This window comes from Aptenodytes forsteri, unplaced genomic scaffold (genome assembly GCF_000699145.1).
Source record: "Aptenodytes forsteri isolate BGI_AS27 unplaced genomic scaffold, ASM69914v1 Scaffold82, whole genome shotgun sequence".
Classification (NCBI taxonomy): Eukaryota; Metazoa; Chordata; class Aves; order Sphenisciformes; family Spheniscidae; genus Aptenodytes; species Aptenodytes forsteri.
The window spans coordinates 14,073,347-14,093,020 of record NW_008795490.1 but is presented as its reverse complement, the minus strand read 5'-3'; the positions used below and the strand labels follow the sequence as shown (position 1 = coordinate 14,093,020).

The 19,674-nt window shown below is 38.8% G+C and overlaps 1 protein-coding gene across 1 annotated transcript in view; it reads right to left on the bottom strand.

Moving 5' to 3' along the window:
• Positions 1-19,674, bottom strand: part of PTPRK (protein tyrosine phosphatase, receptor type K) — a 340,206-nt gene that overhangs the window by 31,850 nt on the left and 288,682 nt on the right. The window contains exon 13 of the mRNA XM_019472633.1: positions 4,967-5,102. Within this exon, the coding sequence (XP_019328178.1) occupies positions 4,967-5,102 (136 nt within the window). The remainder of the gene's footprint in view (positions 1-4,966; positions 5,103-19,674) is intronic.

The window sequence follows — 19,674 nt, the reverse complement described above, 5'->3', positions numbered from 1 at the left end:
CCCAATGCTATCAAAGCTTACACAAAACTGGCATTTCTAGTTCAGACTGTTTTTTTAAGTTTCAAAGCCTTTCAGATAGTCTCTACACAGTGAAGATCACCTTTTCCTAACGCCACCTCAGAAATGGAACAAAAAGACTACTACATCTCATCTCTCGACTATATTAAGCCCTTCTTTGAAGCATCACTTCAACAAAACTTGCTAGCTACGCTAAATAAATCAACAGCTATTAAGGCTTTCAAGTTATTAGCTTATTACAGTAGCTACTTTCTAATTCTTATGCTCTGCTTCACCTCCTAAAACGGCCCACTGTGTTGTAGCACTGCAACCCAAAGCTGCTGGGAAACGGGAGGACTGCTTTATTGTTCAACAGCTCCTGGCTCCCTCGGGGTTTGACGACTTCTTTTTCCTTTCCTTTTCCCTTTCCCTCACTAGGCTAAAGGCACACGCAATCTATGCTTCAGGAGAGTTAAGCAAATCCTTAGGTTAAAGTACTTGAGGCTGACAGAAAGTGTAAATGATTCTCATTATCTGCTAAAGGATCCAGTTGGGTGAACCTGGCAGGTGGGTGTTTCAGTGGGAGCTGGAGGGGAAAAGTGTTCCATCATAGGATGAAACTGTGCAGTTAATTATCTCGAGCTGAAGCAATTGTTATTTAACAAGGAAATTATAATTTGTCACAATAAACCGGAGAATGGCAGTTAGCTAAGCCAGCTTAGCTTTTTTTTTTATTTTTAAGTTTGTTTAAAGAAGTCAACTAATCTGCTTAAAAACGTGGAAGAGCATCATTATCAGACACGACTGGTTCATCAAAGCACTTCAGCGCATTCTTAGATCCCCTCTGAAGTCAAGGGCTTTATGCATTTATTTAAAATTAAGAATGTGTGTAACTGCTTTGCTCAATCACGGCCAAAACTGCTGCAGCCCTCACAAACACTCATTTGGTCAACACGTAGAAAAAAAGTCAATTTTGCTTCAATGAAGCAAAACTTTATGCAAACCAGTGTCATAAAGTAAGATCCACACTTTAAAATGTGTATGCAAAGCACCTTACAAGCAGCAGATGCAGACCACTTCACAAAAAATATTTCTATTAAAAAAACCAAACCAAAACCGGTTGGTACCACAAAGGCAGACGTGTTGCTCTGCCGTTGGTAGGGCACAGACCTATTTATAAAGGTCTGGCATCTGCCTGTGATCTGTGTAGGAAAAGCGGTGCACAGGATCACTCCTGAACTGATACGCTAAGAAAGAACAATTTGTGATTTACAAGCACAGTTCTCTAGCTAGGAAATGGGGAAAGTGGTTTTTTCCTTAGTGTGATGTGTCGCTGTGAATCATAATGCAAATTAAATTATGATTACAATAAACCAAAATGATAGTTATGGGAAAAACTGTAGCAAAAAGCAAAAGTCTCAATATACAGTTAGAAATACAATATCCCTTTAAAAAAAACAGGGTAAGAACAACAGGAACAACAATACAAGCAATTTTTCAAGCCTGAGAATAAAGAAAGGTAACCATCAATAAAACTTTAGGAAAATTATAGAGACTGTTTTTCTTTTTTAAAAAGGGATACTGCATCTTTAAAACATGTAAAATAGTAAGTCACCCGTATTCTACTTACAGATAGTAGGAGTAAGAATAGTAGCTCCTCCTGGCAAGCAAATCACAGACAGTGGAAAAAGAGAAGCAATGGTGAATGAAAAGCGTGACTCTGTCACATTCAGTAAAGCAGAGAAATGTGCGTTTAAAAAAAAAATTGAAAAATTCATGTTTCTTTAGTTAGCATTTCAACTTGCTCATGCACAAACTAGCCTTACTTTGCCATGCAACTAAAAAAAAAAAAATACACTAGCATATAAAAATGATTTGTTTTTTAGAAAGATCACTTGAGAAAATTACATGCTGAGATTTCATTTATTGCCAAAAAATTTGAAAATTAAATGGATTGTGTATTTTCAACATGCAGTTCAGCATAATATAATGATTACCACCTAGATGTCATGACAAATGAACAGCTGTGTACAAATCTTGTGCAGTAAATATGCTTTTTACTTTTCAGTGACAAAAACTAAAGATTGCATTAATACATTTAATCAGAAAGCAAATTTCATGTCATTCATTTTAACATCTTTATTGGTACACAGGTGTATACATAATGTTTGTATGCGTACTATATGTAGCTATATGAGTACACACATTTTAAAGAATACACGTTTACGACAGATACGTGTGTACTGACATATATACCACACATTTCCTGAATGCAAACATATGTTTTCTATTTTAAAATCTTACAACTGGAAATGCTGATGTAGTCATGCTAAGCATTAAAAATATGGAAGGTAAACAAATGGAAGGAAATGAAGGACATTTGGAAATAGTCCAACAATGACTTAGAAAATAAAAATGGCATTGCTTGTTAAAGATGCAGTATCCCTTTTCTTAGCTGGTTTGATTACTCCAGTAAAACTGTAAGAGCTGTTAAGAGCTTCATTCGGGAAAACTTCAAACCAATTTGTACAAAATGATCAGGCAAAGCCTAAAACATCTCAAGCTCGTGGACAAAACTGCTTAGCACTCCGTTTTTCAATAAAATGTAATGCTGCATTTAATCAGATTGAGATAGCGATGGCTGTGCGTACAACTTAATAAACCAATGAAAATGCAGAAACCATTTTTTTATTGACTTTTCCGTGTAATAAGCTGTGGTCAATTCAGGTACCAAAAGGGATACTACATAATGGATCACTGAATATGTGCACTACAGAAGATGATTCAAACGGATCGGTTTTCAGTCCCACCACAACTAAGTGAAGTGTGTTTATGTACGTGTGAATGTGTCAGGGTTTTTACAGCTGTTCCTGGCTTCATTATATGAATCGCCCTGCTCCACTAACGGACTGAATTAACTCAGGTATACAAAGGTTTTCTATGCTTTTTGTAAGAGACCTTGACTAAAGCTAGTATTAAAAAAAAACCTGCCCACTTTCCCTAAGCGGGGGGCGGGGGGGACAGAATGGCACACCTATAACATACGCGATAGACAACCAATTAAACTATCATGATGAAAAATTGCCAAACATTAAAGATTCATTGAAGAGGTTAATTTCTCACCTATTTTGAATACAAAATAGTACAGGAGTTTAGAAATGTTATGTGCTTTAGAATGATGATCAAGTATCATTCCTAAGAGGGTACTGCCTTCACAGGTTCAGAGAAGGGAAGGGGGAAAAAGGGGAAATTTTAAAGTATCATTTCACGGACATAATTAACTTACTTTCATCAAACAATTCAACAGTGAAAGTACGAGTCTAAAAGGACTCGTATGCAAGAGGTAAAAAGGATAGGAAAAACGAACACATTGAATTTTAAGATTTTTTTTTTTGTTACCTGCAAAACTAGTCAATCCCATCTGGAAGTGACTGACATTATATAGTGGTATGCAGTCTCTCTCTCTCACACACACACACACACGTGCACACACACAGAGTCTTCTATTAAATATAAGGGGACCACTGCAACACGCACTGAGAAGATGATACTCCCCAGCGCACACCTTGCAAGCAAGCTATGACATAGAGATTTCTTCCTGAAAGCTGAAAAACCAACTTTTTTTTGTTTTTCAAAAGTTGTGTAAATAAAGAAAATTGGCTGACTGTATGACTTTTTTGCATATGATGAGTTGGACCTTTTGCATATGTGTTAATTCTCAACCACAGAGGTAAACAACAGAGAAAAGTAAAAGCACTTTTGGGAAAAATCACATATGTAGCTAACTAACACAGAACACTATAAGCATACCTAATGTTTCTAATGCAGACGTTTCTTCTCCAAGTTATATATCTCCAGGGACAATTGTAAAGAGGCAATAAATTAAAAAAATCTAATGCAAACCAGTAATTATAACATATAGAATGATCTCAGGTACAATTTTAATTTTTTTTCTTAATCTTTAAAATAATAGCAAGCTGTATTTCAGAGGAACATTCGCAACATTTACAAATATACCTTCCATTAAGACTTCTGCAAAAGGCAAGGGAATGCAATACATGCACCACTGGAAGACAAAGGTCTCGTTCTACCCAAGAGAAATCAGCTTGTGCCCTGCAAAGGGGACCCGCCAAGGAGGGGGTGCACAGAAAGAGAGGAATTGGTTTCGATGCTATCACTATGAATTTATAGAGCCGTAGTATGAACTTTTATGCCAGGTTAAAAGAGTTGCAACCGCGAGGAAATCGAGAGTTTTAAAAACTGGCCGAGCAATAGGGTAGCACAATTTACTATAGGTAGGAGCTTTTGGATGCGGAGTTAGCATTGTACAATGCCAGAAGATGGCGATATTGCTTACTAAGAAAGCGCTAACAAAATTAAAATTCATTCAAATTAATACACTTTTAAACAATTTCATGCACTAAGGACTCACTAGATAATTTTACAGTGATGTGGTACGACTTTTAAGAAAAAACTCCAGGTTTACAGGAGCATAAATAGAGGTATAAAATTACATTATTTTGCAAGTTGGATAACATACAGATACAAATAACTCATTAGAGCTGCATATAGAAAATCAAATTCATTAGGTGATTACAACATGAAAAGTGCAGTAAGTTATTCTTTTTTTTTGCTTTAAAAAAAAAAGGCTCTGTGAATTTCAATTCCACCCATTTTAATATTCTGTACATTACTCTAACTGCAACTTAAAACCACTTGGAAATAAGTAAGTATGAGAAAATATATAGCTATTGTATCCCAAATATAAAGTAATCCTCTCTTTAAATCTGTCATAAGAATCACAGCAAAAACAACAGGAAACACAAAACTCATCCAAAAGCTGATGTGAGCTACTGGTCCCGAAACTTTTTTTTTTTTAGATTACCTGTAAAAAATACCCATTTAGTTATTGTTGTTCAAAACAGAGGGGGGGAAAAAAAAGAGGGATCAGCACAGATCATTTTCTTACCTTTTTTTGACGATCAATATGACAACAAGGAGAAGCAGGATGAATACCAGAATGCCAGCACTTATTCCTGCTATTTTCACCACTCGATCTGTTTGTTTAGCCGGATCTGGAATCACCTCAGGTTCTTCTGTTGCTGCTGCTAAACGAATCAAAAAAGAAGTTGCTTAAACATGTAAGCACCAGAGACATGGAAATCATCATTGGTGATCATTTCCAAATATGTGTGTGTGTTAATACAGTAGCCAAAATATAGATACACGTATCATGTGTTTATACACCCACACATATGCATCTAGATACACTTAGTTACACTGTAAGTTTCAATCTGTATGCCATACACGTTTGCAACACCAAGTATATGACTACATATGTGTGTATACAGGTACATACATATATGTAATTCCATGTGTACAGAAGAAGTGCATATGTATCTGGATTTTCAAACCAGTTACTGCATTACAAAGCAGAAGTATGTTTCTAAAGAGACAATCTATCAACTGAATCACCATTACTTCCTTTGCTGTTATTTTTTCAGATATTAAATATGGAATATTTAACATGGACTAGTGAGATTACGTAACTCACAAACAGTAAATTAAACTCTCTTTTCCAAGCTGCAGCTGGCACCCTAAACTTTAGTCCTTCTCTCCCTCCCCCAATTTCAGTCCACCTTTGTATATTAATTCACCTTACAGCATCTGGCCCGAGAGCTGCATTCTACTGGGAATTTTGATTCTCTAAATAAGACCATCCACAAAGCCAAGCCTAAAGTCAGCAGTAGTTTTATTTCTGTTTATAGGCCCTGAAAAAAAAAAAATCGCTGTTCTACACAGAGATGAAACCACTTTGTAACACAGCTGAGTGGGCTGAGGCCACAGGTTACAGCAGAAAGGAAAACAGAATATATATGAAAGCGCACAGACATTCAGTCTGCACCTCTTTGCATCACAGCCTGGCGTACAAAGGATGGGGAACATGGGGTTTTTCAGCCTGGCAAAAATATAAAAAAAAATAAATAGGTTTCAGCCAGGGGTAAAATCCCATGAGGTGTCTACTTGTAAAATAGGAAACAGCTCTTCAGTTGTCTAGTTCTTACTTTCTAAGTCTGTGGCTTAGCACTTTGCCTTTCCCCTGCTCACAGGCATGGATGGGTACATGTGCTTGCTTTCTCCCTCTCTGACCCTTCTCTCACTCTCCACCCGGCATGCAGCAGATGCCACTTAACCTCTCCCCCCTCGCAGCAGCTGCACGTGGAGTAGTTACAAGCTGTTGGTACCATCATGCCTATGTCATTCCACAGAAAACATCCTTTACTCTGAAACTAGGATGCTTCTCAACAGACCACCAAAAAAAGCAGAACAAACAACGAGGTGAAGCCACACCAGAGAAAGACTACCGCTCTCCTGAAAATCTGCTCCATATGCCTTTCAGAAAGTCAGCGTAGTTGGTACCAGGGACATCCGGTATCTAATACTTTCTGGTTTTAACCATGTTACTCAGACCATTTCTATTCGGGTTCCATGTGCAGGAACCCATATTATCTTTTGAGGGAAGGATCAATCTGTTGTTTAAAATTACTCTTCATTACTTGTTTCTGTAACCTCCCTCTCAGCAGTATCTGAACAACTTACCCTCAGAACAACCTTCTGAGTTAGGAACGTGTTCTCTTCCAGACACCCATGCGAGAGCTAGGCAGACAGTGAGAGATCCGGCAGTGCTTTAATCATAAAATTTAATCATCATCATAAGAATTCATCATCATAATCACCTCCCTCTCCCCTACAGCTTGAACTCTATCTGCTGAGAAATACTAAATGCTTCCTCCTTTGTGTAAATACCTGCCTGCATGCACACTTGCATACATGACCTGCGTGGACTCAATACTATATATTTTGTTAGTATTATGTGTGTCGTTCAGGTGTTTAGGGGTAAAAGTCAGGATCAGATAAGTGTTGTGTGTAGCTGCATACACACAACACATACTCACACACAAGCTAGAATTAATGCCGGATACACCTATGACGCTGTCTAACAGAGGAAACGAGGCGGATGACTTTTGAGGAGGAACTGGAATAACAAGGCGTTTGAGATTCTCAACGCTTAAAAGGAATCAACTCCCAGTCTACTATTAGCTGGGCTGGATATGACAAACACAAATGAACATTTGATAAACAGTAGAGCCAAAAGGCCAATCAGTAGAGTCAAAAGACCAATCAAAGCTAAAATATAAACGGCTTTATACGCCAACGGGAAAAAACCTCATGTTTGCTGTATGGGGCGCTGAGAAACAGCAAGGACGTGGGAAGGGTAGGGAGGGGAGCATGCAGGAGTGGGATAGTCGCTGTGTCTGGAATCGCCATGAGTACAACATGAGCGCAGTTGGGTAGCTCTGACCTAGCAAAGGTAAGAACTACTCGAAGCTGCAAAATAACTAAGGCTTGAGCAAGAGATTTAGTTGTGTGGACGGAAATTTAAGGCCAGGTCTTTGAGAGATTCCAAAATATGAATCACGGATTGGATGTGACCTGAAGATGCACTTCAAAAGTTGAAGGCTCAAAGATACATCCAAAAGTACAGGCTTTGAGCCTTGGTCAGGACGGTGGTATTTTCACAGGAGTATTAGTGAGAGGTGAGAGAGTAGAGGGGAAGGAGTGAGAGACCTGTCTCACACTTCCTTGGAGTAAGATAGGACCCTTATTGCTTGATAGAGCAAGCTGCAATATAGGTGCTTCTCAGAGTCATGTTTAAAATTATTGCTTGGCCACTCACAATGGTATTTCATTCAGAAAAGTTACCTTAGAGAAACAACTATACACTTCTCAGAAAATCTGAAGGAAACGCTACTGAGGGAGTTTACTTATTCACCTAACTTAGGCACTGGTGTTTTATTATATATTCTGTAAGAAATGATTGAGTTTGGATCATCAGTAACTGTTCAAAATGCAGCTCTCTGTCCAAGTTTTTAGAAGGACAGTGGAAAGCCAGGAAGATATCAACTGCTTGTCCATTTATTCTAGTTTCCTTACACTAAGGGGTTTGAAGTTAGAGACAGTAACTCATTTCATGAACTTTAATGCTGCTTATGAGGTAAAGCTGGTGCCCACTAGAAATGTACCACAGAGTCCTAAATTAGTGGAGAAAAATTATATTGAATAGTCATAGACTAAGTAAGCGTATAACCAGTGGTTGAGCCTCCTGTATCCAAAATGCTAAAATCTATGGGCAAAACGCTACCCTTCTCCCTAGTATCAACAGAAAAATTGCTTTTGACTTAAATGAAGCCAGTATTATTTTATGTATGTTTCCAGCAACAGATAATATATGCATTCTCTAGACTAAATGTTACATTTGGGGACTATAGGAAAGCAATTATAGATATAAATCACACTGTAATATATTATTTATGTGTATGTGCATTGTATGCAATAAAGTATATTATTTTGAGGGAGCCACTGAATGTAGCACAGAATCTTTTAATGAAACTTATGAATTTGAAAGTATTTCATATTACTTGTGTTTTAATTTTGATAGTTCAAAGTGTACTGTAATAAGCATGTGTGAGCTTCCACATACACAACCAAAGGACAAAAACATAGAAACCTTGTGCCTATGTGTTAAACTTATGCGTGTAAGTCAGTGTCTCCTGGTTGCTGACTGCACAAGGACTACAGCAGCAAAAGAAATGCTGCTTACTCTGAGAATTTGCTGGTTTTGCCAAACAAAGCAACTCAACTAACTAAGGCTTCACCAAGGGCAAATCTTGCCTAACCAACCTAGTGGCCTTCTATGATGGAGTGACTACATCAGCGGACAAGGGAAGAGCTACAGATGTCGTCTATCTGGACTTCTGTAAGCCTTTGACATGGTCCCCCACAACATCCTTCTCTCTAAACTGGAAAGATACAGTAGTTAAAAATTGAATTATTCTGATAATTGGAGTTAACTACTGTATATTTCTAAACAAGGTAAAAATGGTCTATAATTATTTACATTATAAAAACAACTGCTTTACTAATTCCTAACATTCCGTTTTGGTAATCTAGTCCTGCAATCCTTTCTTATATCTTGAACTGCAGACTGTATTAAAAGGTAATTTATCAATTTGAAAAAGAACCTTGCAGGGTAACAGAATGATGATCATATGAAAATGGACTCTCTATTGGCTATTAATTCCTTTGGCCAGCCTTACTCTAATAAACCTTCAATTAAGTGTTAATTTTGACAATATCCTTGCATATTACTATGTTTTTCACAATTTGACCCTATAAGTCTAAGAAGAGATAATCCTACAGTTTTCAACCGGTGCAAAGTCATCTTGCATAAAATTTGCAGTAAGTGCTTCTGATCTGAAACAGAGAGTTAACTACATTTTTCCCCCCTGTAAGAACAGCTGCCCACACAGAAGATTTATGAGCTAGACTGGGAGGAGAACACTGGATTTAGCAACTTACCTACTCGCTTTTCTTCTGAACTAATGAACAGTAACAGCAATCACGTTCCACAGTCCCATTCACAAAATTCATAAAATAACTCGATCCAGTGATTCTGGCTCTGCACATTGCCAATTATAGTCACCGCATAAGAAGTAGTTTTCTTTGTTTTCATAGATACTTAAGGACAATATTCAATCAGTAGACTTCCGTGATCAATAGCATGAAGTTCAACTGTGAATAGCACCGAATTAGGCTAGGATTGCTAACACTCTCAGGCATGGTAAAATTCTAAACAGTTAGTGAGGTAGAGTCCATCTCATTCTCACAATTTCCCGATGTACTTAATTCCTCTAATTTTTTTATCTTGTTTTTAACCAAATACCTAAAAATCCAACACCCACTTCTAAAATTGACTGTATGCATAATATTCATACTTAATTCTTAAAAGTATACCGTGGCATAAGGAATCCAGTCACGGCACGTATTGCTTTCCTGTCTTCTCCTTCATTCTGTAGCTCAGAATTTACACACAGCCTTGCAAAACTGTCAGAGAATTTATGAGACTCAGCACAAAATCTATTCACCTATACCTTCCTAAGGAGATGGTGCTGGAATCAAGATAATGATATTCTACTCGCTCATCCAAACAAAATTATTCAAAAAGAAAATTCTGGTAGGATTTTGCAGGGCTGCTTGTATGGTACCACTCAGAGAACAGCCAGCCTTCTAAAAGACAGCTTTTAAATCACAGGTTTTGAACAAGATTTTATACGTTAACCTTCTCATCATAGCATTTGAGACTCTTAACATTCACAGCATTTTATGCTGCGTTTCCTTTGTGTGAGTGAGGGAAGAAACTCTGTTTTATGCATGATTAAAGCTGCTATTTTATTATACTGCATTTTCTTTGAATGTTAATTTCTGTTTGTGGCAGATCTTTGAATTCTCACAAACTGGTGTTAGTGCTGCATAGCTTGATATTCAAAATAGCTCTGCTCGAGATAATCTGTTCTGCACCTTTGTTATGTGGCATTCAAAAACTTTTAATTAAAACCAGGAATGACGTCTGAATGAGTTCAACAAGGTAACATCAGGATAACATCAAATGAAACTGGAGTTCCAGCCAGCTCTGGTGATATGTCAGTCTACCACCTGAGAAAAGGGCTCTTTGAGAAACTAAGCAAGATTCTCTGATGAATATTTTGTTTCAGATTGGTCTGCCCTGTGTTTTAATCATCTGCCCAGAAAGACCGTTCTGTCTCCATCAGTTTTGTTTTGTTACTGCTTTGCTAGAATGATAATCATTGTGCAATTAAGGACATTTTTAGAAGTCTGAAAGTTAATTAATAAATTCAAGTTCAGAGAGAGAAGATCCGTAACCCCTTTTAGCATAATTACTTTAAAAAAAAAGTCTCAGATGATCCTATTTGATGAAAACACTTGAATGTGCTTTTGCAGGGATGGGGGAGACGGGATATGCAACTTGTTCCAGCAAACTATGCACACGATTCATGAGGTCTTACAGATTTCTTCATGTGAGTCAGTTTGGTACACCATTGGCCTCTCTTTAAGATTCTTCTTTTTCAGGTTGAAAGCTGGAGATACATTTACCAGGAAAGGAATCCCCACAATTCTCCCTTCTCTACATCTTCCAAAGTGCTTCTCTTTTGGAGTACAGCTTCTGGGAGATGAAGGCATGCCAGAAATTCACTAGGGTTTGGGTACATCTAAGCTGTTGCTTCCAGGACTCTAAATTACAGCTTTGTAGGGTAGCATTATTAAAAAGAAAAATTGTATTTGATTATGAACCGAAAACGTGATTCCCCGAGCTGTGCTTGGAAGTGTCAGGTTCATCCTTGTCACCATGGTAACCAGGGTCCACGGCTGCCCCAAGGAAAAGAGCTTAACAGGCTCCGCTGGTGAAAAGGGGGATGCCTGGCACCACCAGCCTCTTCTCCGCACCCATCCTGAAAGAGGAGGGTGGTGAGGTGATGCTTAGATAAAATCTGCTGCCTCACCTTGTGTTGCAACACACTGCGCCCATCTTTGTCCTTACATGTGTCCCTTACCAGGGGAAAGGGGGAGGCATTACAGAAGCTACCAGCTATGCCTAACAGAGGGGGTCCTCAAGGCCCCAAAGCTTTGTGATATTATAAATTAAGCCCTCATACGAAAAAAATTAGATACCACTGTTCTCTACATAAAAGGTCACTGCTGCAGAAACGGATAGAGACACTGTTTCATGGGTGCCTACGGCTCCTTCTGAAAGTGCTTTTTGATCCCTCTCTCAAAGGATGGCTTACGTGCAAAAATGAAGTAAATACAGCTTCAGGCTAACCTCTAGTCAGATCTGGGATTGTATAAGAAGCTGTAGAAGGTAAGCACAGAAAGTCCCACAGGTGGCTCTGCATACAAATACGGTGCCAGGTAAACAGGTGACCACCTGCTTACACATCCTGCTTCCAGATAATGCAGAAAAATATCCTGAGCTTATGTTACTGGATGCTTTTTAAATGACGAACATGCAGCTTATAAATATTTATATGCATTTTAATTAATTAAACAAACTAGCACAGCATATCTTGCCATACAATAATGAGAATGCTACCTGGAAATTCCAGTATATTATATACGTTTGTATATATATACAAAAGACCGGTTCCCGACTGGTATTGTTAAGCCCTCACAAGTGTAGATATATATTGTTTTGGTAAGTCATATATAATATATAAAAAAAAAAAATCAATCCCATCTTTACTACGCTCCAGGACTTTGAGATCAGTCCATTGACTGGTACTACTTTGGTAGGAAACTACAAGGAAAACAGAATCAGGTGAACCAAGTGTCTGCTGCTACTAGGGACTGAAACTAAAATTAATGAGGACTTACTCTTGCAATGTTCCACTGAGAAGCAATTTAAATTCATGACTACTCTGAAAACAGTAATGTCCATGAATTTATAACCAATTATGAAAGAGTTGACCTTAAAAGATTCAGAAGTATCAAGTGAAGAAAGTGCTGAATCCGTTTGCCTCACTAACTGTGAAACCTTGGACACGTGCAGACAAACAGAGCCAAAGCAGGAACAATGCTGAGGAGACAATGTTCCAGCAACACTCTGCCCTGCTGTCCACAGGTCACATTGAAAGAGCAGATTAGCGCCTTCAATGCATTTCTACTACATCTGCCACTAAGAAGTACTACTTGTGCATGTACTTTGTAGGCACTTTACTATCTTTCAAAATACTGCAAGGATAGGATTCGGTTATAGGGGAAGATGATTTTCAGTGCATCTTATAATCTACAGGTTGTACAGCTTTTGATTTGCAAGTTATTATCCTCATGCAAGAGACGGCTGTTTAGGTAGAGATAACCAAGGTAGCTTTAAGTGAGCTGGCTCAGTGATGCAACTGTGTCGCCAGGACACAAAAAGCTCTGGGTGAATGCAGATGGCAACTGTGACAAGGTATTTTACACAGGGGTGTAAGAAGTTACACTCTCAGCTTCTAGTTCAGTTGTTTTAACCAGGACAAGACACAAGATAAAGATGTGGGCTGAGGGTTTTGAAATGGCACCTCTCAAAGCAAAGCGCAAACTCCAAGGACAGAGTTGGACAAAGGACAAGCCCTTTCCTGTGTTGCAGCAGCACTGCCCGAGAGAGGGGAGACTCCTCCTGGTTGCAGCACACCACAAAGTCCAGGCAGAGCTGTGCTTGCCTCTGGAACCATCAACTCCAAAACATACAGAACAAATCACGTTGTTGGGTTTACATAATGGAAATATATCCCATGGATAAATTAGAGTTTATTCATTAGTCTGTTGGACACCTGAAAATCCATGAGACAACCTTTTTTCTCCCCTCCCCTTCTGGCCTGCCTTACCTTCAAACCAAATGAGAACAAATCTTTAAAAGCAATCAGAATACCATAATTCGGGGTTTTGGCACTGTGTTTTTTTGATCTTTGAAGTTCTCTCTCAGGTCATCATTTCAAAATTGTCACCAACCACGCAAAGGCTAGAGCCTTACCGTGAAAAAATCCTAGTCTGTGCCAGAACTCAGGTTTTAGAAAGCTACAGGATCTCCTAATATACAAATTGCGGACAATACTAAGTGCTTGTTTCAAAATACCAGGTCTCATCCCATAACAGCTGCACGTTTGAAACGTTGGAGAAAGTAAGAGAAATACCTAATGCAATTTTCTTTTATTTTGAAATCTGGTTAATTTTCTGTGTCTTGGAAAAGATCAGTTTTTAGAATGAGACTTTCTTGAGCCACTTGATGCAGTTCTTTAAGTAGCCCATATAGAAGTAGAGGTCTGAAGACTCATACACATTTTTTCATTGCATGAGTACTGACAGCCCTTGAAAATGATACGTAAAAAAACGTTGTAGCAATACATAAAATGCATGCTGTAAAGTATCAGACTGACACAATGAAATTTAAACTACTATTTTTCCCTGATTTTCTGGAGAGGGGTATTGGTCGAGAATGGTCCCCTAACACTCTGATCCACCTGATCACAACCATTCAGCAACAACTTGTTGGATGGACTGTTACCATTTCTTAAGGTCACTGTGATTACTTCCTGTGTACAATGGATCTGTTGTTAGACCTGTAGTAGCACTTTTTCCTGAGAACATATAAAGGTAGCCCACCTTTTGGTAATGAGGTCATTTATTAACTTTTTTTGGGGAAAAAAAAAGTGCTAGTGTTTGGCCACATTACAAATTAAAAAATTTTCAAGTTTTAGTCTGAACAAACAGTCTGCTTTCAAAAACATGTGTTTTTAGAAATAAATTGTCACTTGATGTTAGTTATAAAATTTCAACTATGCGAAACACTGCATTAAGAAATCATCTGGTTTTGATAATGACTCCTATATGGCTTGTTATCTCAGAATTAAACTGAAAAGAAAATTACTATAAAAGCAATGTTTGGTAACAAATATACAAAATACCTCATCTTTATGTGCCTTTCCACCAGGTAACATTTAAGAAGTTTAGTAGAGAAGGTACGTTATAATGATCATTATCATTTATATATGCAAACAACATGGTTTATGGGGAAAAATATTACTCTCAAATGTCTGAAGTTCCATTTTGCTATATTTATTGAAAATAACATTCTGTGAATAACTTCTGCTAATTTAAGCAACTATAAAATTGTAAGTGAGAATTTACTGGTAGTGTAGGAGTTGCAGAGTTATTGCAGACCTGTGCAATTACACTGAAGGAAGCAAGGACAGCTTAACTCTCCTCCACCACAAAAGTGCAAACTCTCAACCCAAACTATATTCACACTAGCTCAAAACAGAACAATTGAATTCCCAACATGAAGAATTATCTTACATCAAATGCAGCAGTAATAACATTGAGGTTGGAATCAAAAGACAAAGGCAATGAGGAGGAACAGAAATAGTGTTTCCTTCATCCTTGCAAAAAAACCCCAAACCCACACAGATTCAAGTTTATTCAGTGCTAAAACTAGTCTTTAATAGCACCCATTGGTTATTATTTGCCATTCAGAATGGCAAAAGGTGAGAAAATACAGAGAACTCCCTCCAAGGAAACAAATAGTTAATTCTTCCTTTGGAGTTAGGACCCAGTTTTTCCAAACCCACAGAGATTAAAGTTTATACAGTGCTAAAACTAGTCTTCAGTAGCACCCATCGGTTATTAGTATCCCAGATTCTTACTGTCATGACTGCCAGCCTTCAGTATTCTGTTTCTTGTAAAATTTGGTGCTTTTTCTAATAAAGTGAAAGACTAAATATAAGTACCCCGAAAGAATCAAAGATGCTTTCTTTCACATGATTTCTATTCTTCCACCTAGAGAAATTTTTTGCAACTTCTTCAGTTACACAATACTTTCCTGACATGATTCAGTGTCTATAGGAGTCCACTGGGCTAGCTGGGAAACAACACAGGATGCACTGGTGTGCAACACCCATGGCAGAGAACTTTCCTTCTCTTCAAAGTCTTCCCATCTGAAGAGCATCCACTCTCAGAAAGTTACACGGGTCAAAACTCTTGAGGTTCTCCTGAACTCCTCAGCACTAACAGGTGTCCAAGCAGCTGGAGGTCTGGGAGCATGAGGGAAAGGCAAATATCCTCTTCCAAACCAACTGGGTATCACCCAGCTGCACATTGCAGTGGGCTGCAAGTACTGTCTCAGCCATTACCCTAATTATGCAGTTGCTCCCAAATCTGCTTATCCAAATACATCTGAAAGGTCTTATGTCAGCACTTTAAGCTAGGCCACCTCATTTTGCACTGAAACATCAAAGCGGTGGTGTTTATCCATGCCAGTCTACCAGCTGCGACACGAGGGCAACAGCCTTTAGCTGACTGAAAGCTTTGACATCTTCCACTACACCAACCATTTGCAAAACAAACATGTTACCTAAGCCTTAAACCCTGGGTAAGGAGTCACAAGCCTGTTTATAGGCTTGTTTACTGGTTTCGACATCTAGAAACGCAGCGGTAACGGCACTGCAACAACATGCAGCTAATGCAGTGACAACTGTATGAAAAAAACTACATTGATGTTCACCGCTCTGGGTTGATTGCCATTGACTAGGACATGTAATGACATTAAAAGCCTTTCATACTGTGTCACTGTGTCTCTTTTCAAGTATCCCTATTTTACTAATATTTCAAAGTAACTTTCAAGCAGGAGGAAGAGGTGGCAGTCCTGCAGACTACAGGACAAAACACGCCTGCAAGAAAGATGACTGTTAACGTGTATTGCCACTTTCTGAACCTTTGGCTTTACTTCTTCATATTTTTTCTTTTCATACAGAAGTCTTGATGCCTTCAAACCTTAAACTCTAATCAATTTTTCTCTTCTGAAAGAAATAAGAGACTTTTTATTATTTCCATTATTCAAGTAAATACTCACACAAAACTGCAATGGGGGAACCAGATGTAATAAAGAGCCTCCACGATTAAAGTTAGATGAACTTTTCATACCTGGTATTACACTCGTTCATAAAAAAGTAAAGATGAATCAGTTTTTAATTGCACAAAGCTTACTCTGACAGAAGGCAGCTAGGCTGTATGAAAAGCAGTACTGGGTTGTGCAGTATGCAGAACTAAAAGGTATCGGTTTGAAAGTGGATTTGTGGCCCCCTCGGCTGCGTGTTTTGCGGGTAGTGGAGCATTTAGTTGTTTTTATCCAGAGGATGAAATTAGCTGCTCTGTATTGAATATGCCTCGGGCTGTTGCTTTCCCAGCTAGATTCTCCAGGAAAATACAACTGTATCAAAGTAAAAATATATCTAACAAAAGCTTCAAATCCACACAGAAGTCAAAATAAATGAAGCCAACTATAACATGCAAATATTGTATTATGATTTATGTCATGGGTTGCTGGCAAAGAAGATTACTGTACTGGTATTTATGCTTTAAATCTGGTTTTAGGGTTTTCAGTCAGTTGTGATCTGATTAAAATGTGACTGATTTGGAGGAGAAAATCACCTTAAACTGAAGGCGTGCCAAGAACTCTTGCAGATGAGGTGGCAAAAATATCTACACTGAGGCACCAAGCTTTGCCTAACAATGAGCAAAACCAAATTTGTGTTTTAAAATAGGAGCAAAAAATTGAATTTAACAAGGACTGACATGAAAACAATATGCTCTAGTTTTCAGAGAACACCTCTATGTACCTCATTTAAATCGTCCCTTTGGCAAAACGTGACTTGTGATTTGAAACACCCAGGCCACTCCATAGTGTGAGCTCCCATTTACAAGTGGGTATTCCTGACCATCTACAGTGAAAATGGCCTTTCTTCTCTTCAAGGAAGCAAAAAATGGCTTTACTCTGTGACTGACTTGATATGACTTCAATTAATGACTCACTTCAACTTCCTATTCCTTAAGAAACAGGCAATGTTATCTATCAGCTTCCTTAGAGACAGCTGGCCAGAATTTTCAAACTTGGGTAGAAGAAGTCACCCTGACACATTCAGACAGCACCAACACAGGAGACGACTTTCAGATGGCTTGAGCACCTCTCATAAATCAGATCTACTGTCATATTTAATGTACCCGTGTTTGAAAAGAAATGTACACCTGGGGAAACATATTAGCCAATCAATGCAATGACAATATCTCCAGATAAGACCACCTCTTGCCTGACTCTGGTGTAATAACAAGACTAGTAAGTATTACATGAAAACATAGTACAATCCTGTACGATCATGTCTGCTACTTACAGAATATCCCCAAAGTCAAATTAAATACAAAACTGTTTGCATACCTCAAGCATTCAAGAAATGGAAAGCGGAGAATAATAATGTATTTCTGAACCAAACATTAAACAGCTTGGTACTACATTAAACTTTGTAAGAAAACTATAAAAGCATTTTTTGATCACTAGAACACTGTAGAAGGTAGATGTTTATCTAACGGTTTTTTTCAGCAGGACAAAATGCTGAAAAGGAAAAGCAAGAAATAAAAATGTAATTTGATCTGAAATCACATATAAGACTAGTGTGTTTTCATCATGCAATAAATACAAATCTTAGAAAATCTATAGTACTAAAGGTCAACTGTCTTTGTTATCTCACTGATCATTTAGGGGTAAATACACCTACCATTACGCCACTGAGAAAGGAGAAGGGACCTAATAATCTTTCAGTTTCATAGACCCAGGTAGGTTTTACTCAGCGTAACTGGTAAAAATAAATGTTCGATTCTGTGCTCCCAAACTTGCACCAGGGCTGATACATTTCCATTTGGCTACACATGATATTCTCTGTGGAAAATAATTCCACCTTCTTTCACCTACAAAGCCAAGTGCAAAGCCCTGCGCTTGGGATGGTAACACCACACCACCGTACAGCCTGGGGTTAGAAAGCAGCTTTGCAGAAAATAAGGAAGGAGAGAATTGATCTTGTTGCCGTCTTCAGCTGCCTCATGGGTGGATGGATGTAGAGAAGAGACAGCCAGACTCTGCTCTGAGAGATGCAGAGCAAAAGGACTAGGGGCAACAGACATGACTTGCAACGAGGGAAAGCCCAAAGTAGATAGCATGGAAAAAAAAAAATATCACAATGAGGGTGGTAAAACACTGGGGCAAGTGCCCAAAGAGGAATCTCCATCCTTGGAGACATTAAAAACTCAGCTTGACAAGGCCCTGCGTAACCTCATTTAACTTCCAGTTTAGATCCAATTAAGCTGAACCTGCTCTGAGCAAGGGTTTGACCAGACGACCTCCAGAGGTCCCTTCCAACCTGAATTATTCCAAGATTCCTACTTTGTACATGAAGACACCAACTGACACTCTGTTCATCTCATTGCTCTAAGTAGTCATTATTGACTTGTTTTCATAAATAAATAAATGTGTGAAGCAGTATTCTCTGAAATGCAGGGAATGCAGTTTTAACTTTGTGTTTCTTCCAGTTTCAGTATTTCACTTAGATTCATGTTTGAGGCTTTTTTCCTAAGGCTGTCGCAATTTCAAAAACAATCCTCTAAGATTCAATCAGAGCTGGCTCCTGGGCACTTTTTAAAGCTGACTGTAGCTTTAAACATCTGGCCCTGAATATTTAAGAAAAAACCTCATGCTCTGGTTTGCTAAAAGATTCTCAGTGGCCACTGATTGCCTATAAAGATGAAGACTGCTCTTCAGGTCCTGCCTCTCAATGCAAAGAAGTGCAGAAAGCCAGCAGAGAAGAGACATTAAATGAGTTAGTCTTTGCTTACCAGAAAGCATCTTCCTCAGCTGAAGTTTCATTAACTGGGAAAGGGGATAGAAAGCACTCTTTCAAGCTGCTATTAATATGGCTACATACTGGGTAAAAGAACTTACTGCCTATAGCATGTGATGGCTTGCCAATGTGACGCCCATCTACAGGAAGGGCCGGAAGGAGGATCCGGGGAACTACAGGCCTGTCAGCCTGACCTCGGTGCCGGGGAAGATTATGGAGTGGTTCATCTTGAGGGCGCTCACAAGGCATGAGCAGGACAACCAGGGGATCAGGCCCAGCCAGCACGGGTTCATGAAAGGCAGGTCCTGCTTGACCAACCTGATCTCCTTCTATGACCAGGTGACCCGCCTAGTGGATGAGGGAAAGGCTGTGGATGTGGTCTACCTGGACTTCAGCAAGGCCTTTGACACCATCTCCCACAGCATTCTCCTAGAGAAGCTGGCGGCTCACGGCTTAGACAGGTGTACTCTGCACTGGGTCAAAAACTGGCTGGACGGCCGGGCCCAGAGAGTTGTGGTGAATGGAGTTCAATCCAGTTGGCGGCCGGTCACAAGCGGTGTTC